The 24,627-nt window shown below is 43.0% G+C and overlaps 3 protein-coding genes across 3 annotated transcripts; 1 reads left to right on the forward strand and 2 right to left on the reverse strand.

Annotated features, from left to right (window-relative positions):
* Window positions 1-689: 689 nt before the first annotated feature.
* ncf4 (neutrophil cytosolic factor 4) lies at window positions 690-13,307 on the reverse strand. The gene is made up of 10 exons (NM_001032547.1): window positions 13,163-13,307; window positions 12,879-12,963; window positions 12,226-12,385; window positions 9,767-9,837; window positions 8,979-9,106; window positions 8,497-8,545; window positions 3,944-4,042; window positions 2,491-2,642; window positions 2,336-2,401; window positions 690-993 (listed from the first exon to the last, which is right to left on the reverse strand). Exons 1-10 carry the CDS (start codon window positions 13,189-13,191, stop codon window positions 786-788), a joined length of 1,047 nt encoding a protein of 348 aa, NP_001027719.1. The 5' UTR covers window positions 13,192-13,307; the 3' UTR covers window positions 690-785.
* Window positions 4,011-18,466, forward strand: pvalb7 (parvalbumin 7). The gene is made up of 6 exons (XM_003976808.2): window positions 4,011-4,149; window positions 16,093-16,161; window positions 16,360-16,489; window positions 16,577-16,686; window positions 16,771-16,792; window positions 16,892-18,466. Exons 2-6 carry the CDS (start codon window positions 16,101-16,103, stop codon window positions 17,007-17,009), a joined length of 441 nt encoding a protein of 146 aa, XP_003976857.2. The 5' UTR covers window positions 4,011-4,149; window positions 16,093-16,100; the 3' UTR covers window positions 17,010-18,466.
* Window positions 17,974-24,035, reverse strand: baiap2l2b (BAR/IMD domain containing adaptor protein 2 like 2b). The gene is made up of 14 exons (XM_003976815.3): window positions 23,834-24,035; window positions 23,647-23,722; window positions 22,755-22,841; window positions 22,037-22,098; window positions 21,816-21,887; window positions 21,237-21,326; window positions 20,952-21,083; window positions 20,215-20,319; window positions 19,542-19,644; window positions 19,222-19,426; window positions 18,941-19,000; window positions 18,507-18,849; window positions 18,388-18,431; window positions 17,974-18,106 (listed from the first exon to the last, which is right to left on the reverse strand). The coding sequence occupies exons 1-14, from the start codon at window positions 23,885-23,887 to the stop codon at window positions 18,031-18,033; spliced, it is 1,509 nt and encodes a 502-aa protein (XP_003976864.1). The 5' UTR covers window positions 23,888-24,035; the 3' UTR covers window positions 17,974-18,030.
* Window positions 24,036-24,627: the final 592 nt, after the last annotated feature.

Below are 24,627 nucleotides of genomic sequence, written 5' to 3' on the forward strand. Positions count from 1 at the left end.
CAAAAGTATGGAAGAAATGATGCACCAAGAGCTCAATAGCAAGAGAAATAGAACAGAAAATGATCGAATCCAGGTTAATCCAAGTCAAAATCAAAATGGAAGCCATTTATTACAAGAAAAACAGTAATAAATGAAGGTAAGGACACAGTCTGCAGAAGTCAGAGCTTTACTGTGACCTCTGTGGGTGGTTTGCAGTGCTGGAAATCATGAAGTTTCTGCATCTCTTTGCTCCTTTTGTCAGACTGAATTCACACTTTATGCGTATAAACTGACAATCAAAAACACAATTTACACCAACAGACTTCCAGCTGTAGCCATAGAGACGCTTTAGATGGTGTTCAGAGTGAGAGCATCCAAACTGCTGATAAAACATCTCTCAGCATAAAAAGTCATGTAGATGTGAAGGAACACTCAGCTTAGTGTAGACGGAACAGAATATTCACACATATGCTCGGTAAAATAAAAGCTGTTGTTTACACATCAGAGGTGTGACCTCCAGTGAGAGAAGATACTTTTACAGATGCGGAACGGCTGACAGAGGTCGTGAAAAGAAGGAAGAACTTTGCTTTGGAAGACGTGGAAACAAAGGGAAGATGCGGTAAAGTGTGAAAGAAACGTGTGCAGGAAACAGGGATACAGGTGCACAAGCGATGAACTCTCATCGCTGCCACGTCAAGCGACACAATCAAAAGTTTAAATTAGTTTATTAAAACGTGAAAATGTAAAGAGGAACCATCAGCAACTCTGGCCAGGTGGAGGTCTACACCTCCTTCACTTCCACACCCTCAAAGCTCCGTGTTGTAAACAGAAAAGTCAGAGGCCAAAGTCACGTACAGTTCCCATGGAAACTGGTTGACGGGCCTCTTGATCTTGGACTCTTGACCTCTGCTCTCCTTAATCATCAGCTGGATGTCTTCATCGTCGACGACGCGGATGAGGTCGCCCTCCATGTCGCGGTAGTTTAGGGCAATGTCGTTGACCTTAAAGACGTTCCTAAAGAGATGAAAACAGTGATCTTAGCTGATTTTTTAGCTGTGCATGCAGCTAACAGATGTGCTTTATTGACCCATTGCTAATTAGCTTAGTTCAAACCTAACCTTAGAAAAGAACATCTATTAGGTAAGAACTACACTACCCACAATACAACAGCACCACAGAAACATCTCAGATGTTCAGGTTCTGGACAGCCGGTCTGAGTGTATAACACCCAATGAGACCACACACACACACACACACACACACACACACACACACACACACACACACACACACACACACACACACACACATACAGAGGTCCCATAAGACAGGTGTGTGTGACAATCTGACAATAATAAAATGCTATTTTAATTTGTGGTTTGTAATAGTAATAAAACAGAATTGTAAAAAAACAAGACCCAGTTTATTGGGGTGAACCTGATGATGACCTGAGGACAGATGCAATGGCACATGTTCAAACTCACTTCCTGCCACCAGCAATGATGAAACCTTTTCCTTTCTGGACACGTTTCAAGATTTGAGGTGACTTCATCACCGAGGCAGATAACGGCTCAAACACCATATTGGCTGACCTCACTTCCTCTTTTCCACGGTGCAACATTCTCTCAAATTAAAAACTGAAACCTTCTGCAGGGCACGAGCCCAAACAGAAAAACAATTAGGAGCAGATGAGTAGAGGAGCTGATGTGATCATGAAAGCGGAATGTTAATTGTCACGCTGCTCACTTATCTAAATTAGCAGCTAATGAGAGAAAAAGAAAAGGGGCGCAGATACAATCGGCTAACGAGTGAAAGGATGAGGCAAAGGTTTGGTTTCAGACATCCCTCGGGAACCGGGCTGACAGCCTGGTGACTGTCAGCAGGTTTAAATGTGCTGAAGGGAAGGTGATTCAACAGAGCTCTAATCAATATCAGCGTCGGTTGGTCACGTTTTACAGACAAAACAAATTCAAGCTGAAACAGACGTTGGCAGGACTCAGGTTTCTGTCTGCTGTCTGCTAGGTGCCTTCATCAGAGGTCGCAAACGCTCATTTTCTGAACAACATTCAGCTCTGATCAGCCTGCACATTCCTCTCAATTACACTGTCCTACATGGGTGTATATCACATTAACCACAAAAAGCCCACACATGTTGTTACAGCTGCTCCTGGTTCTGTCAACGATGATGACTGGACACAAAAAGGCCCATAAAACAGGATTAAATTGCAGGAGCTTTGTCCCCACCTCTTGGAAAATGAGTTAAAATGCTCAAATTTAAAATCCAGACACACATTTGCTATAAACACTCGATGTACCTTGAAATGGAGTCAGAAACTTAAATTGCTGCTGCACAAACCTCATGTGAAACAGGAGGTCTTTGTATGTCGGCTGTGTCGTGAGTTCTTCTTCTACGCAAACGTCTCTGCAAGAAGACACGATCGAAATCATCAGTTTCAGGATTCACCCGCAGATGAAGCGCGAAACATGTTGTGTTTCAGCACAAATCAACACCTGGTGTCGACTCCGGAGGGGGTGAGCAGGAAGCAGCGCAGGCAGCTGTAGGTGTGGCCCTCGCCTTCGCCCTCCGTGTTGCTGTCGGGAAGCGGCTTGATGATCTTCACAAAGGATTGTGGGAAAATCCCTGTCTGGTTATTGACTGTTCCCTGTGAGGAAAACAAAGATGCCGATTGTGAAGGGGAGACTATGTGTTACTATGATGTGTTTTACTAGCAAAGCAAGGACATTCAGGTTGGACCATCTTCAAAGGTTTGTTTGAAGGTAAAGTTTAGTTGGAGGGTTAGAGAGGCAACATGGCTAAATGAAATGATATATGTTTTAAGTTGAGCTGGAAAACTTCAGGTTTTTAAATCCGCTGGTGTCACGTTTATGCTTCTCACCCTTGAGCCAAATTTTGGTCCCAGAACCAGGCGGTCCTGGCTCTTATATCTAAAGCTGGACCCTTTTGATCTTTTCACACCCCAGTGCTTCAGAGTTTAATCATCTCACACATGGAATCATCACAGCTGGAGATGAAGTCAGCCTTTCAGGAGCTGCACTTATCAGACAGTGGCAAGTGTGAGGGTCCCCCTCCCGGTCTGGGCTTATCTGTTCTGTTCAGGTGTCTCTATCGGTCAGGCCTATGCACCAGTTTGCCTGTTGGATTCATCACGTTTTCCACCCCCGGCTCCTCTGTCCGCCAACTAAAATTAAAGGCACGCTGTCAACTTTCTGCGAGTTTTGTTGCATTAACCCCACCCACACCCCGTCCAAAAACACAATACCCATGCAAAGTTGCCAACAAAGACAAACGGGAGTTGTGTAAGACGATTATTACGAGCCTCTGCTGTCAGGATGTTTGGATCTGTGTGGAAACCCAGGGGCAGGAAGAGAGCATCATCCTCCTCCTCCATGTTGGTTCTCCCACCACATCTCAGCCTCCACCTCCTCTCCCACTCAACTCTCTCTCTGGCATCTTAACTCGACGCGTTTCCCAACTTCTCCGTGGTTTTTCGGACGTTTCTCTTGCTCTTTGCTGTTCGTGTTTTAGCTTGAAACAACATCCAATATCTCCGTCCTCAGGCTGAATATCAACTCCGGAAATAACCAGGAATATTCGACTAAAATCATCTGAATCTGAGCCAGGGTTCAGTTGCGAAGTGCAACAAAACACGAATAACATAAGTTGGTTTTAATTCCTTTGGACTGTTTTATTCAGGTTAAAATTAAGACTTCCTCCCCCTCCTCTTCATCACTCTCGTTCCTCATCCATCCACTCTCCTCCACCAACACTGCTGCCTCCTTCACTTTTTCCATTTTTTCCTTCTCTTCTCCCACTCCACCTCCTCCTAATCTTCCCCATCCCTCTTGCTCTTCCTCTGCGCTCTCATTCTTTCCACCTCTTCTTCCACCACCCTCCCTCCCTCTCCCTCTCCCTCTCTCTCTCCCTCCCCATCTCCATTCTCACCTCCAGCCAGTCGGCGTTGACTCGTTGCAGCAGGAAGATCACCTCTCCTTTCTTCAGGTTCAACTCCTCCTTGCCGTTGCCGCGAAAGTCAAACATCACCTGGAACACACACGCGCACGCACGCGCATACACACGAGTGAGAGGAGCGAGGGGAGCGAGAAGAGAGCGACAGAAACACAGAGAGAAGAGCTGGTGAGAGCAGACAGGTAAGACATCCCGCTGCGGAAAACGATTCACTTTTATCAGGTTCAGACTGTTAAACTGAAGACACCAAAAAGTTTTTAGCATTTGGCGATGCGTGTGGCTGCCAGTGCACATGATTTTGGGTGTGTGTGTGTGTATGTGTGTTTCTGGGAGTGAAGACAAAGTCATCTCGAGAGAAAGGAGAGAATGAAATGTGTGAAAGAGTGAGAGAAGGTGAGAAAAGGCTCATTTACAGTGTGCAGTCATCAGCAGCATTTAAAAGAGCTGAAGGTGGATTTAGTCTGATTATTATAATAATTATATAGTTCATATTAATGTAAAAGAAGTTTAAAAAAAAAACAAAAAAAAAAACATTGTTTCAAACCAGAAAATCTCTGTTTGCATGCAGTGGTGAACTTGTGTGGAAGAGTTTTTGCTGCCGACTGAGTGTGTGTGTGTGTGTGTGTGTGTGTAGGGGGGGCACGCCTGGAATAAAAGCCGACAGAGTTAACTCTGAAGAAGATATCGAATTATCTCTGATACTTTAAACCTTTGCGAGCCTCTTTCCTTCAGGACGGAGAAGAAGATGACAGAAAAAAAGCTTTTATCAAACATTCAACATCGATTCCGCAACTCGATCCAGACGCTGAAACGACGCCTGCGCTGCAGCCAGAACTGTTAGCAGTTTCCATTAAAGATGGGAATTTATCCACATTTTTATTCGCCAATCAGTGAAAATACTTTATATTCTGGCAAAACCACAGACTCTGCCAGACCCCAAAAAAGAATCAGGAGTGGTTTAAGCAGTGGGAGAGAGGTGGAGAAGAGGAGGAGGAAGAGGAGAAGGATAAGAATAGTGCTAGTTAGGCAGAGGTGCTGCGCCCGCGGAGGACTAGGAGGTCACCAATAGTTTGGTGTGAGAGAGTGAGCATGTAAATGAGTGAGTGTTGAACTGTACCAAACGGAGGACAAATGAAGCTTTATCACATAAAGTCTTCAGACATTTGACCCCACTGGTACACACATTAATGCGAAGGATGGATGGATGGATGGATGGATGGATGGATGGATGGATGGATGGATGGATGGATGGATGGATGGATGGATGGATGGATGGATGGATGGATGGATGGATGGAGATGAAGTTGGCAGCTATTTTTCACACAGTGGCTGTAAAACAGGATTAAACCTTCAAAGTAAAACGTTTGTGTGGGTGAGGGTGAGTGTGTGTAGAATAAAACAGAAGCTGATGGTGGATTAATGAAGCTGGAGAGAGAGGTGGCTGGATTAAGAAACAGACACACACACACACACACACACACACACACACACACACACACACGCACGCACGCACACACACACACACATGGACAGAGGTCGGGGCTGCTTTTTTACGTGTTATGGTGATATTTGTGTGTGAATGTGTTATCCTATGGTTGTCCTCGGTCATATACGAAACATATATGACCGAGGACAACAGTGGCCTCCTCGTGTCCTCTGCATTATTCTTCATCCTTTCTCTTGTACTTTTCTCTTCCTGACTTTGTAAAGTCTTTTCTTGCGACAATGCAAACTTTTAAGCTGTTCACAGTTCAGAAACATCGACGATCTTGTGGTGTCCTTGTGTTTGTGGATTTACCATGAAGCAGACCTCCTCTGAATGGTCCACTGTTATGGTGCCTAACAGGCTTTAACTGGAGCCCCCTGAGATAAAAGTGACCATTTCTCAGGACTCGGTATGCAGGCACGGACTTGTGACTTTCTGAGTAGGTATTTTCATTATTGTTGGCACTTTCTGCCATTGCTGCTGCTGTCCCTGGCCGATGTGAAATGCATTGTGGGATACCAAGCCAGCCCAAATCCACACAATTCCTGACTAGTTTATAAATCAGGTGGATTAAGTACACATCCAGTACTTGTACTTGTGTGCTTACAACTGGAGCAGTAGTTAAACAGAGAATTACGGGTATCGGTGGTTTAGTCAAACCTGTGTTTGGTGCTGAAGAAGAGTCCAGAGTGTGTTTGCAAATGGCAAATTGCCCGCTTCTTCTATAAACTCTAATGGTTCCATAGCAGCGATTATGTGTGGACAGGCTCATGTGCTTAGTCAAGGGGACCTATTTGTAGCTGTGTAGCCTCGGGGTTCAACCAGCGCTGGGAGCCATCATCCGGTACAATTAGACTCACAACGACCCGCATTAATGAGCTTCATAAACCCTCATCTCATTAGTTTGGCAACAGAGAGGAGAAGAATGAGTTTTCTTTTCTTTCTTGCTCTCCCTGTTGTTTAATCAAAGTGTATTTATTAAAGCAGATGGTTCACCTCCTGGAAGGCTCGCAGTGATCACATGATCATACTGCCATCTCAACAGAGGTATTACGGGAGAAGAAAACTGCTTCTTTAGCTCATTATTAGAGAGGCCAAAGTCTTTTCATTGTTTTAAAGGTTGTCTCAGGTTTGGGCGATCCCCAGCTGACCTCCTCTCAACATTGGGCTATTTTTGAGAGCATTTTGACAGAATGCTCTGGAGGTAATGACACTTGTTAGCTTAGTGTTTGTCAATTTGCTCCTTCTTCACTCACTCAGCAGCATCAAATCAAGCAAGTAGCGAAGCTGTGTAATCAACCTCAACAACAGAGGCAGCCTTAATGCTGAAGACACTCCTAAAGCGGCACTAACTAGCACCATCAATCTAACCTCTGGTCTGCAGTGATAATCAGCGTGATTGATGCAGCACAAAGAACCTCCGACAGACAAGAAGTAGAGAACCAAGTTTTGATCATCATAAAGTGACCTGACCTCTCAGAGACATGCAGGAAAATGCAAATACATACGTTAACGGTATTGATGGATCAGTGCTATTAGTTGGGTCTCTTATTTATTTCCATTATTTCACTGTAACTCTGCTTCTTTCCTCTCTTTCACCAAGATCAATCTCTCAGTTTGATCACATCAGAGAAACCAACATCAAGCTCGTGCACTGGCGCAATGATGCCAAGAGAGCAGCCATTTGCCTTGTTAGCAGCTCAGGGCGCCAAAGGCAACAAGCGTTATGCTGTTGCCAGCGAGGCTGTGCAAAAGCTGAAGTCAGCGGAGTGAAATGAAGGGCATTAATAATAACGCTCGCACTGGTTCTGCTGTGACAAATGCACATCTTCCTCCACCGATTACTCCGATGAGCTGCTGATGCTGGTGTGGATGAAGAACAGCCATCTACCAGCATTCCACCACACCCCTCCACACACACATGCATAAAAAAGCAGAACAAAAAGGAGTGCAATTTTCCTCAGAGAGAAAAGTACTAAAATAAATGTTGAGTAGGCTGGATGTGTTGAGTAGAGTGTAGCAATATTTTAGTTTCAAAATCAAAGACTAAGACTCAGAAATGAGCCACAGCACAAAAGCAGGTGTTTGAAATCCAAGGAAAATCCCAAGTAAAAAGCAACTGACCCTGTTACTGTAGATCATATTCAACATTTGCATCACAGATTTCAGATCCATTTATGCATAATTTACTTTTATTCTGTTGATTTTCTTTGGTACAAATGTTTACGCCTGCAGTAAAATGAAAACACTTCCTCTCAGAAAAGGGGCAGAAATGATATTCTATTTGCGTTAAAAAGATGAAGGTTGTCTTTAAGTACAGATCATCTTCCATTAAGGAACACTGCCTGTGTGTGATATTATTTCTGGCCCCTTTGTTCTTCAAAGGGATTAGACTTAGGTCCAGAGTGTGAACACTTGATCAAAGCAAAGAGCTGGGCGAGGGTTAAACATTTAGCGGTGATGGATGCTTGTGCCTGTCAAAGCTTCACAAACCCTTAAGTCTGTAAGGATTCTCAAAAGAAAAGAAGCACAAACACGAGGTCATACCGTTCAAAGGTCAGTTTAGCCTTTCACAAAGACTGAACTCATCACATCTGCTCATTACAGCTGCTGACTGGTCAAGTTTCCGCCCTTTTTGAAGAGCCCAGCATTCAGACAGTTTTGCTAGTTTTCCTGTAGTTTTATGCAGAAAGTGTGTCTGGAACAAAGATGAGAAGTTGCTAAGGAGAAAAGGAAAGAGGTGACAAATCAAAGCATTGTTTGAGGGTAAAGGAGCAGACAGGGTAACAAAAGGAGGGACGGGAAATTAAGAAAGCAAGTGAAGCGAAACGGGAACTAATGATGAGGTCAGTCGGGGCAGCAGAGCCGGCAAATTAAGTCCAACTTGTGAGTTAGTGCATTTCTGTTTTGTTGCGCCAATAGTGTGGAGGGATTTTCTAAGACAAATGCATTCTGGGTTGTTTGAATAAACAAGTTGCCACTGTGTGGGTGGTGGTAGAGTTTGTAACCAAAGCAACAACAATAAGAAAAGTTACAAACGTACCTCTGCCCTGGGGGAGGAGAAGAGGTCCATCTTTGGCTTGATTGTTTTCCTAAGAGGTGAAGAGGATTTCATCATTAATAATCTTATGGAGATTCGGGACTCTGCTGCTAATTAACAATTCTATCCCTTTGCTTCTTATTGTGCCAAAAGAAAAGGGTCTTTGTTTTCATTTTAAAACAGCCAAACACACTAAGAAAAACCCAAAAGAATTCAGATATAAGAATAGGGGAAGCACTGAGCAAGTAGTTTTGCATTAGTTCCTATTGAGACAGTCCCCCATTACCATATCCCCTGCTGGTGGATGCATTGGAGAAAAGGGCCAACCAGAAGCCAGAGTCGTTCATAGGAGGGAGGAAGTGCACCAGGAAATGTGCAAAACAGAGAAATGTGTGAAGCACCTCTGGAATTTCCTCATTAATGAATGACAGCGTGGCCATCTTTTATCCCACTAACACCAGTCCACTACCCGCTGGATGGCTTACACTTTACGGGTCTGTGGGCGGAGACGTCTGAGGGCTCTCGGTTGCTGCTGGCTGTCCTGGTCTGTCTGGTAGAAAAACATTCTGAGAGTGTCGTCGAGCAAAAACCAGGCTGGAAGCCCGAGCAATCTCTGGAGACAGAAAGAGGTTCATTAAAGGAAGTGATGTCATGCATACATACATCTACATAGATATACTGTATAGAACTATTTCTCTGCACATTATCCATGTGCTTGGTGGGCACAGTGGGTTTAAGTGCCTGGTGATGATAAGGTTGTGAACGAGCGGAGGCTTCAGACTCATCCCTGAGTATGAAAAGTTTTTGTGTCGTTTTTTTTAACAGAAGGGTTAACCGAAATACAAGACAGTAAAAGAGGGAAGTGCTCACTCAGAGGGGACAGTGAGAGACCGACGGAAGGTGGTGGACCGGATCAAAGAGCAGAGATGATGCGAGGGAGATTAGAAGTGAAGGCGAGCGAGTGTGGCAGAGTGAGAACCATGTAGGTTGTGGGGAGGGAAAAAAAGCAGCAGAAAAGAGTGAGTGAGTGGGAGAAAGAGAACCTGATCGTGTTTTTAGCGGTGGAACGCTGAAACATGTCAAAAGTCCCACAACTACAGTCGGTCTGACGTGATGTGGGCACGGGGCAGAGCAAAGAGAAGAGAGCGGCAACGCCTACGCGCTGAGCTGGATGTGCAAACTGCTGCTGAAATATCCGAGCCAGTGCTTATCCTCCTACAGCATCGTTCAGCCCACTGCAGAAGGTAACCGAGCGATCCGGCGGGATGAATACCTTCATGTACGTGTTGAGTTCGGGGATTCTGCCCTCCGCGATCTCCCTCTTGTTGCCGAGGAAGACTTTTCCTAAAGAGAAACGCATCAATCAGAGAGATAAAGGAGCTGGGTTGTGTAATTAAGGCCCACATCCATCCCATCATAGCTCAGCTGGTCGTGTAGGATGAAAATGTGTAACAGGAATTCACTAAAATGATCACGCAGCTTTTGTCTTTCAGTTGAGTTGATGGTTGAATTGACGTCTCAGTAAAAACAGGCCCAACCAGACGTGTCTGCATCGGCCTCTCTGGGTGGATTTCTCTGGGATCCGTCCCTCCAGGCCGGGAGACGCACCCCACCACCACCACAAATTATCATCGTTATCCCTAATCCTCATCCATCCCGTCAGTGACGAGCAACGGCGCAGAATCTAAACCAGAGCCTGTTATATTTCATCCCAGTTCAGCGAAGTTGCCGCTAAATTAATTTCAGCGCCGTCTTAACGCCAAGATTCATTCACGCTCTCCTCCCTCAATTACTCCGCCTTGATAAGTTACTCAAGCAATCTTAGACACAAAGTTCCTCATTTGCCGTTCTGTTAATAAATCATTAACTCATTGTGTCAGAATGGTGGAACAATAAAAAAAAAATTACTAAACACAGACACATTTAGCTCCCTCACATCCTTCTCATTCCCTGATTAAATCTGGCGCTGCAATTAAAGCCCTCAGATCTAATATTATCCAGCAGACACCTCAGTTCCATCAGCAGAAGCTAAATCAGAGCAGAAAAGTAGATCTTTCCCTATATAAAACATGTCAATGGCAGACACTGTCCCAGAGTCTATAAATAAATAATATTAAAAATGACTCCAGTGAATCCTGACACTTCCATATCTAAAATATTTATGTAGCCAAAAACGTTGCTCTTTTGATTCATACAGCTGTAGAAAATGTTTATTCGGAAATGTGTCTAAGCTCACGTAGCACACCAGCGTAGTTTACAATCCAGTGTTTTGTAAACGAGTTTTTCATGTCACCCGTTATCTATTAACCTGCAGTGTAACACAATTTCGCCCAGGCAAGTCCCTTTGAGAGTTGCTTCGATGATGAGGAAGTAGTAAAGTTTCATTTCAGTAAATGAATATGATCAACTTCTCTTTATGCTTCCCTGTCAGCAGTTAAAAGTCCACGTCTATGACACTCTTTCAAGAGAGGGAATAAAATAAAGTTAACTCTTTAAGGTAGCCAGAATAAATAAAACCCCTCAAATGAAAAAATAAGTGCTAAAGTGTCAAAAAATCTCCAAAGATATCCTCCAGAAATAGGATCGTTATCTGAAAGCACAAATTTCTTCATAATCTAACAGCTGTAAAACCAGCTGTGAGTCTGAAATCAGAGCTGGATGCTGTTTTTAAATACAGACAGCAAATGCAGTTTTAATGTGACGAGTTTATAAGAAAACAGGAAGTGAGGAGGCATCCCAGTGAGTGACACAACAGGACAAACAAACGGGAAGTGAACCTGCTGAACATTTGTGAGAGTAATGGTACGGACGAAGGTTCATGTTTAGTTTCTGCAGTTGGTCCAGATGTTTCCTCCACAACCTTCTTCTCTTAACTCTCATACCTATACTGCAGCCCAGCTCTAGGGGGAACTAAAGAGCTCTGCCTTTACTGTTATAATTTAATGGAATCAATCATCAGACTCATCACCTACTTGATTAAATCTAATTTTTCTGTGATTTGGTTGGAGATGACTGGAGGATAATTGAATCCGTGTCACCAGTAATAAAGTCATTCTGTCGCTTCTGTCTGATGGTTCCTCACATGCGTCATCCTTTATGGGCGTGCAAGCATCCTATCAGTGCCTCCCCATGAAAAACCAGACTCTGACCTGAGGGCAATACTAAAATATCTTATTATTTCCTCTATTTTAGCAAACATGGCCTCCAGTGAGCTGTCACTGTTGGAGAATTAACTCATCTGTGCTCAGCCAAAGGTCATCTGTGGGGAAAGACGTTGCACTTACGGGTATAAAATGAAGATGGATCATTCTGAAAAGTAGGCTCAGGCTATCTAGGCTATCTCTTTGATATTCAATCATGATTCTATAAACGAAATGAGAACAACAATCAAGTCATCAAATGTTGACCAGTTCTCATTTATCAGGCAGATGTCACCATAAATGTCTGTTCCCCACTATACATGTATGGAGCTGAGAATTAATGCATTTTATTGAGGCTAATGTGTCTGTTTTTTCTTTATTTTCCAGTAGGGCAGGAGTGTAAAGCCTTTTTTAGTCATTTAGCTGTTGCCATGGTAATAACCATGACATTGTTCACTAAACACTGACATTGTTTTGGGTTTCACTTCCATATTCTTAAAAGATTCAGATCATAATTAAAGTCACTATGAATGTAGCTGGAGGCCTCTGACAGACGCGTATTCCAACAATGTGAAACGCGACACCGTCTTACCTGGGAGGGGGGGCAGCGGGCAGGTGTTTTGACCCTGCCTGTCTGATTCTTCAGGAGAGTATTTGGACTCCAGCGTCTGGTGGAGGGTAAAAAATTCTCTGTACCTCCGATAGATGAAATATTTACTCCCTCCTTTAGTCTTCACCTCAATCACAAACCTCTAGGGGTGAAAAAGACACAACACAGATCAGATATTTTTGTCTCATTGTTGGAAAAATCAAATGCTTAATGCTTTTTAACACATAAAATAATTCTGCTAAATGAAAAAAAAAGGGGTAAATCAGGACTGATTAATGCCGAAAGCCTGTTTGGTGGAAGATAACAGACTGTAAGAGAGCTGAGAAGAAGCATACACCTGCTATAAACTGCATAGATAAATATGAACTGTTTCAGAATGATAAGATTAAAACGGTCAGTGCAAGCAACCAGTTGCACAAATACCAAGGTGAGGATTTGGACTTTCCTGGAAAAGGTGCTTAGAAAGTAAAAGTAGAGGAAAAAATAGACTAAAAGTCTCAGCACTGGCCCAGAGGACAATTGTCAGACTGGGTGCATGAGACTTGTGCCCTCGCTGCAAGAGAATAACCTTGTCCAGCCTTTGTAGCCTCTGTCTGTGTGACAGGAGAATTCACCTGACACTTAATTCCACTTACATAGTAGTCAATGAATCCTTTCTTCTCCTCAATATCAGCAATGGTAGCGGTGACAGCGACATTATGAGGCAGCTGATCGAAGTCACTGAGTAAAAGAAAAATGTGATTGCAATGCTGAACAAATGTGAGCCAAAAACATTTTATGTTGTGCCAAGAAAAAGTTAATTCAAGCAGAATTAGATTTACTTAAATAATGAGAGTTATGGTTATAGATTGATTATAAAGTGCGTTTTTTCCGGTAATCATGTTTTAATTTCCTGATTTTTACAAGCTATAAATCATACCTCTCATCCCGTAGCTGCTGAAGCGACATGATTTTGACCGTTTGAGCCGCAGATGAGCCTAGAAAAACGGATCTTTGCGTGAGGAGGGAGTGCGCGATGTAGACAACACACAGTGACACACGCGGACACGCACGCTGGCCTGACTGACGCGGAAACACCCGTCAGGAAACTAGACTTCTCTCACCCAAACCCAGAGCACGGCGCGATCGCTTCTTTGTAAGAGGTGTGCCGAAAGCTGCGGCGAGGGCGGGTACAGCGGCAACAGGTGACAAATGGAGGGTGTGTTCGTTATTTCTTCCCCTCTTCAGTCCATAATCATGTTTCACGTCTTAAAAAAATTCAAAGGCAGCAGTGCGTGCGCGCATGCACGCCTCTACTGCAAATACAGGCCACCATCATCACCGTCTGCTCTAAATCCACATTCTGTTTGTTTGATTGATTAGTTTAAACAAGATGGATACGACTGCCAGCTTACCCCTGCCTGGATCTTCGTTAATTACCATCAGAAAGACTAAATTCTGCTTTAATCCAGTTTCTGATACCTATTTTTGAGCTGACACGAGCTTGTGAAAACAACTGCTGGTTGATTGCGTGTTTGCATTGTCACATCTGTACAGAATGTCAGTGGTTGCACAATTTCTGGGGGGGATTCTCCAAACTACAGCGCTGTTTTACCGGACTGAGCAATGTCAACTACATATTAAAAAGTTAAAGGGCAGATTTTCTATCTAACGTGCAGATTATGTTGGATTTAATCAAGAACTTCATAGGACTGTTCTCTCCTTCTGATTCTCCCATAATTCCTACAGTCTATGTGACAGCGAACACATCATGCTGCCCTCTTTTCTCAGCCTTGAGCCTGTGTGTGTGTGTGTGTGTGTGCGTGTGTGTGTGTGTGTGTGTGTGTTAGTGATGGGCTCTGGAGCTTCTCTGAACAGATATTTCAGAGCTTCTTACGTAACAGGTCCCGCTGCACCTCAATCCTTAACTACAGATGTGTCCCAGCTGATCCAAAACGGGCCATATGACTTGATCAGGTGTTAACAGTGGTGGAAAAAACCCTGGGAGAGGACACAAGCAGAAAAGAGCAGTGCATGGGTGAAAGTAAAAAAAACTTCATGCCTGTTTTTAGAGGTAATAATGGAGCATGTATTGATTTATGTGGAGTGTGTAGGTGTGAGCATCATTATTTAATCAACCTTCCCTGTGGGTGCTGCCCTGTGATTGCTGATGTAATGAGGTACCAAAACATCAATATCTGGAGGTAGCTCTGCAAACATGCGATGGAAGCATGAAAATCTGCCTCGGTTTACAGTCTCGGGCTGCCTCTCAGCACTGGGATGGATCACACTATTTGATTGAAGGCACATGTGCCACAGCTCTGCAAAGGTGGAGCAACCTGCACATTAGCTCTTAAGTCACAAATCACTCTGCAAAAGTCTAAAATCACCGAGAATGATAAAACTTTTAAAATGCAGAGATCCTGAAAAAACACAAGGCATAAAAAAGAAAGACAAATATGTTGTCTCCATAGTAACCATATCTCTAATAAAGACCCGACCATGCAGATAGTTTTGACCTTGATATATTTTTTAGGTTGATTACAACCTCTGAAATCCTAAATGTTGGTGCTAAAAAGATTTAATTTTAACTATCTGTACCAGGGGAAGGTGGACGGTTTGGCCTCTCATTACTTAACGGTTTGGCCGTCTGACAACCAAACGCCCAACAACTTGGTGGATTCCTTTTAAAACCGCACCATCTCCCACGCACACCCCCACGCAGCAGCCGTAACATTAGCACTAAATATACCACTCTAACCAGTGCCTGCAGTGCAGTCGTGCATGTTTGGCAAAGAGTGGGGCTTCCTTCTCCCACTCTGCTCAGCCAACTGCCTGACCAGGACCTACGGGGTCGCGGGAGGGTTTGTGCCGTGCAGTTCTTGCCATCTCGGTTCTGGTCAGTTTTGTCAACTATATTGTAATCACCGTGATTGACAGGTGAACTCTGGTTGCACAGAAGGAGGTTGAACTGCACAGAAGGAGAACTTCAGCTCAGACTGCTCACGCTGGCATGCCTCGATCTAAAATAAACTCTCTCCAACTTTTCTTTCCTTGACATTGTAGGTTAAATCAGAAGTCTGAGCTCTGCTCTGAACTTTCCACCTCTTTCTTTCTGTCATTATTGAGAAGCGTCTCTATAAAACCAATTAGACTTAAACATACATACATACATACATACATACATACATACATACATACATACATACATACATACATACATACATACATACATACATACATACATACATACATACATACATACATACATACATATGGCATGTGATCAAACATATGTGATATCTTTGTCTGAGATGCCTGAGCCTAGGAACAGGTTAGAGGGCCAGAACATCGTGACATACCTGAACTGTCTGTGGTAACTTAATCAAAGATAACTGAGCTGCAATCACTGGGCAGTTTCAGCATCTTCTCACAGCCCAGAGCACTTCAGCAAACACTTGTTAAAGAAGAAATTAGACTCTCCAAAGACTTCTGTGTCATAATCATGAAGAGAAGAGATATTTTGGCTTCGATTTGTACATCATTACCTGTACTTTGAAGGGATAAAAATAAAACAAAAGCTTCAACATCTGGTCAGCACACATGGTTCGGTCTCTGTGTACAGTCGCAGACGGCTCAGGCCTGACCCCTATCGACATCTGTCTGCTACTACAACAGATCTATTACACTCTTCGCAGTTAAAAATGATTTACTTCATTTAAAAAAAGTCCGCCATCCAACAAAACGTGTGTTCTGGCATGCAGATCAAACATCAGATTAGGGATTTTTGTACACTACCTTCCTCAGTTACAGCTGATATATATCTTTTCTGCTTTTCCACTGACCTTTAACCTCCTCCTGTCTTTTCAGCTGGCAAAATGCTGATGACGGATCTACTGAAAGCTGAAGAGATCAAAACAGCTCTCGAAGCATTTGCTGGTCAGTAGAAAGATGAACACTCAAAGATAAGATTGAAATACACTTGCAAAAAAAACACACATCATCAACTCACTGCAGTGGCCCCACAACCAAAATAATTATTTAACCTGAACCCCAGAAACATTTCCAACACAGCCCAGAGACAACAGATGCTTTACTTTATAATTGACTCTGCTCCTGTGCTTTGATTTTTCTTAGGTGAAACCTTTGATCCAAAGAAGTTCTTTGAATTGGTGGGTCTCACAGCCATGTCGCCTGAAAGCGTCAAGGACGTCTTTAGGGTTCTGGATGTGGACGGCAGTGGATTTATAGAGGAAGACGAGCTCAAGTGAGATCCAGACACAGATGTGCACACAGATCTGTTTCAGACTGACAAACTCCACCATAAACACTCCTTTTTTGCTTGTGTTGACAGGTACATTCTTAAGGGCTTTTCCAAGGAAGGAAGAGACCTCACGGACGATGAGACAAAAGCATTCCTCAAAGCTGCAGACAAAGATGGAGACGGAAAGATCGGAATTGACGGTGAGAGAGGAGCTCTGTGAAAATTTGTGGTGAATTAACACAAGCACCAAAGCTAATTTTGCTTCCATGTGTTTTATATTGCAGAGTTTGAGGTCATGGTGCATGAGTAAGGATCCCAAAATGACTGCATTCTTCCTCCTTCTCTTCGTCCTTGCATTCACATGTTATGACCGATGAACCCTCCCACCCCCATTCCTTTCCTCAGCACGCATGGAGTCAGACCAGGTCTTCTCTACAAATCATCCAGGAGCAGGCCACCAAAGAGTTACCCACAAGGAGGAACATACAGCCTCATTTTTAATTTTTTGAAATATATCGTATGAGTTCCAGAGTCTTTCTGAGGGTTTTCTGAAGATAGTGGTCTCAACACAGTTGGTGCTAGTGCTGTGGATAGTGATTATGTTCTAAAGACCTCTGTGTATTTCAGCACATTTCATCCGATTGGTTTTACTTGTAGATGTACACTTCTCAGCGCACGTTCCTCCCACTCCTCTTCCTCATCTGCAGCATCTTCCCTCACCTCTCCTCCTCCTCACTCCTTTTCTCCAATCATATTATGTAGGACATAGAATCATACACAGGGGAGAGCTATGAAAGACAGAAAAGTAATGGTAATAAAACAAAAGTGAGTAATAACAGCTTTTACTTGTTACTGGGACAAAGCACAAAAGAAGAAAACACAGCGAACATGTCAGCACATTGGTGACAGCAGGAATGGAACCTGATCGATTTGGGACAAATCTAATAGGAAAAAAATACAATGACAGATAATAAATGCTTTTATCACCTCAAAAAAATAAAAACTCAGAGACGGATAATGTCGACACGTCCCAAGAGGGGCTAATAACCTACTTCCAGTCGCCCACCAGTAGGGGGAGATGCTGAGTTAAGGTTTGGAACGCTCAATATTAACAATATGTATAAAAATATTTTAGCAAACACGGTGTTGACCAGAACCACTGGGGTACATTTGCTTTTCCTGTAAAATAATTATTTTGGTTTTCTGGTAGAAAACATATGATGTTCCACAAAGAACCCCTTAACATTTCATGGGATTGTTTTCCAAAGAAAGCAATAAAATCAGCAAGTACTGCTTTGGGTTCCAGGAAAACACACACAAGAATCTATATTTCCAAGAATGCAACATTACATTTTTGTTAGCAGACAAATAGCTTAGGTTAACTGTGACTGGTAAATATGATTATACTGGATAGTTGGCTGAAAAGAAATAAACACTCTAGTTTATCTAACACTGTAGACTAGCTCAGATTCTTTTTTTTAGAATGTTCAGTCCTCTGAAACAAATTCCATCTATCACACCCAGCACGTGTAACTGCTGGTTAATCAAAGGATCCGAGGAGCAGATCTATCGTTGGTTGTCGTCGGGCGAAGCTTCACTGTTGCGAAGGGGTTTGTGCCTCTGAAAGAAGAAGGTGAAGACGGATGTAAACAAACAACAGAATTCTCCCACCTGCTGTCAACTTTTCCAGTCCCTTTTTCATTTCACATGTGGAATATTCTTCTGTCTGCAGTAAATGCTGCTAAACACAAACCACACCAGTCCAAGGAACATTTTCAAAAGCTGGAAGGCCGTAACACCAACGCACCCCAGAAAATAATTACCAGATAACACAGGCATCTTATTTCTCTGTTGATGATGAATGCAATGATGAATTTAGGCATGAGAAACTTGTCATTTACCTGGGAAACAGTGGATTCTCAGGTGTCCCATGAGGTGATAATGTCTGAAAAAGGAATTTGCATCAATAAAAATGGATTTGGAAAAAAATATTAAGCTGTCGTTAAATAAGCGCTGGTACCTGGACCTCAGATGCTGATTCATGCTTCTTTTCAGGGAGGGGAGACACTGTGCGAAGGTCAACGGAGCCTCTGAGACTCTGACTGGGTGCAGGTGGCGGCGGAGGTGGTGGAGGAGGAGGAGTTTGGTCAATGTGGCTCTTGCTGTGACCGTGTTTTAGCGCTACGGTCAGCTCATAGTTCCTCTCAGGATGGGGGGAGATGGCTCGCACGTCTACAGACGCGCGGCGGATAGGGGTGGTGGGCGGCGGGATGTCGCCATAGCTTTTGCTCTCTGGCTCTTTGATGTAACTGTTGGCTGGGTCGAGCAGGTTGTTCAAGCTGTGGCTTCTGAGAGAACCACTGCTGAGGAGGTCATGAGCAGATGCGCTTCTTACTTATACCTTAAATTCTCATTCCAGAACTGTAGTTGTGTAAAAGATTGCCTTGTCATTACCTTGTTGCCATGGAGAAGTCTTGAGTAGGGACAACATACGCAGCAGGGAACCAGCCCTGACTAGAGGAATCAACAAAGATAAAAACAAACAAGTGACTGAATATAAAACAGGTGATATTTCACCCTCTCAGTCACTGCAAACTAAGAAATGATACAAAATATTAAAAAAAAAAAAATTACACATTCAAGCATTCATAACCCTCAAATATTATGTTTGTCAGAATCCAGGAATAAAAATATTGCTAATGGGGACAGCACATACGTGCGTCTAAGACACACACCGAAGGCTGCTGTCCGTGCGTCCGTACAGCCAGCCGTTGCGTGGCTCCTGGACCAGAACGGTGACGAGCTCTTCCCTGTTAAACGGGAGAAGGTTCGGGTTGGATGTGGGGTGAGATACCAAGGCTCTCATGGACCTCCCTACACCTAAACCCAGACAATCCCCGACTGAACTGGAGCGAGACCGACTGGGGAGGGGAGACGGTGCTGGACATACGATAGAAGCATGAAAAAAAAAAACGTTCTTGTTAACGTGTTAAAAATGTGTTCCTCTAATAGAGATTACAAAGCTCAATAGCTGGAGCTCAGTTCCTCCTCCCACCTCTAGAGGGCACCCGGCCCAGCGCCTGCTGCTCCCGCCGTGCCCAGGACATGTCTTCATCTCTGGCCACTGTCTGCAGCAGGGAGCTAACTGAACCTCGCAGCTGCTCAAAACCAGCAAAATCAGCACAAATCATGATGAGCAGAAGATGACACAGAAACAAACAACTGTTATTTACAATCTAACAGCTGCTGTAACCTTGGATGAGACGTTACACAGCAGTGATAATGAAGCACTGGCTGCGCATTCTGCCCAGGTACTGCTGAATCGTGTCTCTTCAAAGAGGTGATAGAAATTCATAAACATGAGAGGGAGGAAACTTTACACCACTCTGATCTACTTCAATATCACTGCAAATTACTCCCACAAAAATTACTTTTATACTTAATTTCATTTTTAGACCTGTCTAATGGTGTCTCTGAAGACTTGATTATTTTCATGGCTGGGCTCTACCACTGCTTTGCATAGAATATCCAGCAACTTGATAAGAGCCTTGAAGCAGTGAGCGAGAGCAGAACCGGTGCAGAATACTAACCACTGAAATCTAATAAAGAAACTTAAATAAAATAAACTTACAAAATAAAACTAATAACACAAAAGTGGATGTGATTATTTTCATGTAAAATCAACAAGCAGGGTTTAGTAGAAGAACTGGTAAAAACTCCTTTTGTACCTGTGACTCTTGGTCTAAGTAAGTGGGAGTTCGAGGTCTGGAGCCCCTGGTGTCATTCACCTTCTGCTTCCACCCATCTGCTTTCTGCTGGAGAGATGCACCAGCCTGAAAGAGAGACAGAGAGGAAAGCAGCTTATAAGATCTCAATCAGAGCAAGCAGCAACATTCAGAGAAACCTCGGGGTGTGTGAGAAACACAGACTTTTGTAATTGAGTAATTAGTAGGCTGGATGGAGTTAAATCTTGGCTACGAGCTCAAAGGAAACTATAACTGTTGCTGAAACGATGATTTGCACAAACACTTTTTTCGTAATTATAAATTAACTTTCATCATCGTGCCACATATAATCAGCCAGGCTTCTCATCAGCTCCTTTTGTAGCATCTACAAGTGTGTTGCATCTCGATTTCTCCATGGAAGCAGACTTCACAATGTCATCTTCACTTCCGTCACCAGTACGGAGCAGTGTCCTTTCTGCTGAAGCTTTTGGACCACAGCCTCACTTTCATTGGTGATCTTCGGGGGTCCGATTTCCAAAACATTCTTTGCAGTACTAAATAATTTACAAACCAAATTTAGCCGTTTTTAAAAATTTATTATGCTTTCCAGACTGAATTTGAAGCATTGCTGCTGGGCCTGCCTGTGTGATACAGTTCTCTTCCAGGCTTCCCTAGATCCTGGTGTTTGCATTATTGTTGTTTTGCAACAACTCCGACAAAACAACTGTGTATGTGTGTACCTTGTTAATGAGGAATAGCAGAGAGTGAGTTAGCCCACAGTGTTTCTCCGCCAGGTAACGATACCTCCTTTCCTCCTCTTTCAGGATCTCCCACTGGCTTTGCCTCAGGTACAACATGTACTCACTGTTCTCCTAAACACACACACACACACACACACACACACACACACACACACACACAAAGAGGAACTGCTTGTGTAATTTCCCAACTGTATGTATGTGTGTGTGTGTGTGTGTGCACCCGTGTGTGTGTCTATCTGTCTGGGCGTGTGTATGTGTGTGTACCAGAGAGTCTCTATAGGCTCCTCGTCTGAGCTGTTTCTCCAATGCATCTGCCTGCTTCCTCACCTCCAGCTCATACACTCTTCGGCTGCCCTGCAGCAATGACATTAGTTGTTTTTAGATGTCTCAAACCAAAAGTTCAGCTAAGCGTCTTCATAAACAGGAAAAAAGAACCTTAGAGCAACTAATATCGCTTACTTTGAGGCTAACCTTGACTTGAGGGTATGAGCATAAAAGACATAGAATAAACTTAACTGTTAAATGGAATAAGCTGATCTAAGGTTATAATGACCAGACCCATTCATCTGCCACCCTTCGTGAGTGACATGAACAAGGCAGAAAACCTCAGCTGTTGCTGTGACATTAAAACAATTGGTCAAAAACATGTTGAAGTCCTTTTTATCTCTCACATTTGTCTCTCTGTCAAATTACACTGCATTTGTATCAGTCAATCCACAATGACTGACAGTCTCCACGGATACAAAGAACCGTCCTTCGCTTGAATAAAGCTATGCAGAATAGGCGCCAAACTCTTGTTGAATGGAGAAGCTCAATCGGTGTTTTAGAAGTCTTTAAATGTACCTGAATGTACTCCTCGTCCAGCTTGACTTTCTTCTCCATGGCCTGCAACACCTCTATTTGGAACCACTGAAACTATAGCAGAGGGAGAAAAACATGTCTCACAAACCCACTGTTTGTTAAAGCTGTTCATATTTAGAAGCACTCCCCATATAGTCATCCATTAAATTGCTCTCATTGGTTTTTAACATGCACGTTTGCCTTGAGTGTGAACACATACTGACCACTCCATCCATCTCTACAGTGAGTCTCCTCTGCGTCTCAGATATCTGGATCAGGACATCGCCTGTTTGTAAGAGTGAGACAGCATTGAGGATGAAACCAAACATCAACACCTACTGCTGTCTACGTTCACGCATTAATATTCTCTAGTGAATACAGGAAACATGAGTAAAAGCTTAGAAACAGCACCAGCATTTGGAAATGAAGAATGCAGGATGGAAACTTAGGAAAGTCTTTGGTATTGCTGACGCATTCAGTCTTGTCTGTTGTCACGGATTGTGGCTGAGCTAATGAATTATGTGCCTCTGAAAGGCAGCGGTCATCTATAATTCAGATACTGTCACTCAATCGTGGCCCCTGGTCATGCTGTCGCTCCATGACCTTCTCAGTCCACCAACCCAACAGAACCAGCTTGTTCTGATGTATGAGATGAACAAGCACTCCTAATGAGGATACCTTGGCGTGGTGAAAATGACCCTGAACAATGCTACGGCATGTATCTTCAGGGTCAGAGTGAAAGTGAAACTGGCACACTCCCACTCATGCCCAGGGCTTACAGTAACAGACAAAGATTGGGACAGGTCAGCCAGATGGCTACGCAGAAAAATTAGAAGTGGGAAAATTTGATCTTAAGGTTACCGTGCGTAAATGTTCATTCGATGGAGGACTTTACCAACATATCAGGAACAAACTTTAACGCAAAGGCTGGTGTGTTCTTACCGAGAGAGTGGGATGTAAATGTTTGAAGAGCCTGTTCCCCCATCTTTGCCACAGCACTGAAGTAGTCCTCACTGCACACAGCTAAGGCTTTCAGAACACAACACAACAGAACCAAATTCACCGTAAACAAACACTGTTCATGAGGGCTCTGAAGTAACATAACTGGGACACTCAATTCTACCTTAATTTATTATGAACAGAGTATTACAGAGCAGATGTGTGATGTGTTTTTATTTGGGAATAGCCATAGTCTTGTGGGTATTATGTCACCATGTTTGTTTTAAGAAGTGGAAAGGTGCAGTAAGGGAGAGATGCATACCGAATATTCTTTTAAGGCTTTTCTGATCTGACTGTAAAACCTTGAATTGCACTCTACTGTAATTACACAACTTTTACCAAATAATTACACACACCAGGTATGTAACCCTCTCCCTCTTTGCTAGTAAAAGGTTGTCCACCAACAAACACCTGAAAACAGATCAGTTATTTTATTACTGTCTTGAAAGCATGCTGCAGAGAAGACTACCGGAACATAAATTTATTTTAATCCCATATCATAAGAACAAGACTGGTCTGTATATTTATAATGTGTTTTTTCCCACTGGTTGGATTGATTAGTTCAGTGACAGTGTATAAAATGCAAATCAGCCAATAATCCTTGCCCTCTTCTGGCTTGTGTTTTTATCATTATATTAAAGCTCTCAGGCATCTCCTTCATAGCTGGATGGTGTTCTGCTTTTGGCATTTTTATGCATATATTAGAGACTCTCAGGGATATAATGCAGCCTGTTGTGCAGTTTACATTAAATTTGAACAGCATATTTTAAAGTGGAATTTCTTAGTTTCATAAATTCTCTGTATATAATCCACCGCTGCAGACCCAGTTGCTCACCTTGGAAAGCTTTGACATAACTGTTTCCCAGAGCAACAAGCTTCTGAAGCCCCGGATTGAAGTGCTCCATAAGGTTCTAAAGGCACACTCAAAGAATACATCCAAGCAACACAGAACCCATCAGTTTCTCTTGTCACATACAGTGTAGTTTCAATATTGCAGCCAAGAGACAATGAAACATACTCACCAAATAGACAGATAAAGTTGATCTGTGTATTTGGTCGCTAGTGGGTCCTGACATATTGATTTAAAAGAAAGATGTACAACAATAAAAACAAATGTTGTCAAGATAAGTGAACAGCTCCAAAGAAAGCTTCTAATCCCATTCAAACTGCTGCAGAAGTTTCCACAAACGGCGTCTGCCTCAGATCGATGGTTTTTATGGAAAGAACAAATGAGTGCAGTTAGGAGAAAATGGAGCAGGTGCCACTGATATGACTGCCCCATGTAAATTATTGATTGAAGTCCTGAAAGGAAAGGAGAAGAGGAACAAGGGCGGCCTAAATAGCTGTGACGCAAGTTACACCTGAGGGAAGACTAGTAGGATTAAGTGTGTACACGAGTGTGCACTTTGATAGCATTGCTCTCGTACGAATGTTTGCTTTAGAATAAACGATAGCGATCAGGCACACAGTCGATACGTCAGTTCCTAATTGAGTGTATTTATTATTGAAATATTCCGTTTGGGTCCTGAAGTACAACAGAATGTGGGATAATGGTCAGAAAAGGACATATCCTAATGATTTATGCAGTAATATGAAACACCATTGACATTTGGCCTTTTTAATATATCGTGGAAATGGTGTGAAGTGTAATACAGTATATAAAGATGTAAGAACATAATGCTTTATTTTGCTATAACAAAATAAATAACTCGACTCAGGGATGATAAGCAAACATCTTGGCCATTTATAGGTGATAATCGAACACCTCTGAATAGAAGCAAATGAATCATACAGAACAAATCTTTCAGAAGAACAT

This window comes from Takifugu rubripes, chromosome 17 (assembly GCF_901000725.2).
Source record: "Takifugu rubripes chromosome 17, fTakRub1.2, whole genome shotgun sequence".
Classification (NCBI taxonomy): Eukaryota; Metazoa; Chordata; class Actinopteri; order Tetraodontiformes; family Tetraodontidae; genus Takifugu; species Takifugu rubripes.

Excerpts from the sequence above, each read along its gene's own strand:
- ncf4 (NM_001032547.1), bottom strand. The coding sequence starts at position 13,191 with ATGTCGCTTCAGCAGCTACGGGATGAGAG. Across the intron at positions 8,546-8,978 it reads CGCCCACAGACCCGTAAAGT|GAAAACAATCAAGCCAAAGA; the intron begins GTAAGCCATCCA and ends TTCACCTCTTAG. Across the intron at positions 2,402-2,490 it reads CCCTCCGGAGTCGACACCAG|AGACGTTTGCGTAGAAGAAG; the intron begins GTGTTGATTTGT and ends GTCTTCTTGCAG.
- pvalb7 (XM_003976808.2), top strand. The coding sequence starts at position 16,101 with ATGCTGATGACGGATCTACTGAAAGCTGAAGAGATCAAAACAGCTCTC. Across the intron at positions 16,162-16,359 it reads AGCTCTCGAAGCATTTGCTG|GTGAAACCTTTGATCCAAAG; the intron begins GTCAGTAGAAAG and ends GATTTTTCTTAG. Across the intron at positions 16,687-16,770 it reads CGGAAAGATCGGAATTGACG|AGTTTGAGGTCATGGTGCAT; the intron begins GTGAGAGAGGAG and ends TTTATATTGCAG.
- baiap2l2b (XM_003976815.3), bottom strand. The coding sequence starts at position 23,887 with ATGTCAGGACCCACTAGCGACCAAATACACAGATCAACTTTATCTGTC. Across the intron at positions 21,327-21,815 it reads TGGACGAGGAGTACATTCAG|GGCAGCCGAAGAGTGTATGA; the intron begins GTACATTTAAAG and ends TCATTGCTGCAG. Across the intron at positions 19,001-19,221 it reads CGCACGGACAGCAGCCTTCG|TCAGGGCTGGTTCCCTGCTG; the intron begins GTGTGTGTCTTA and ends TGATTCCTCTAG.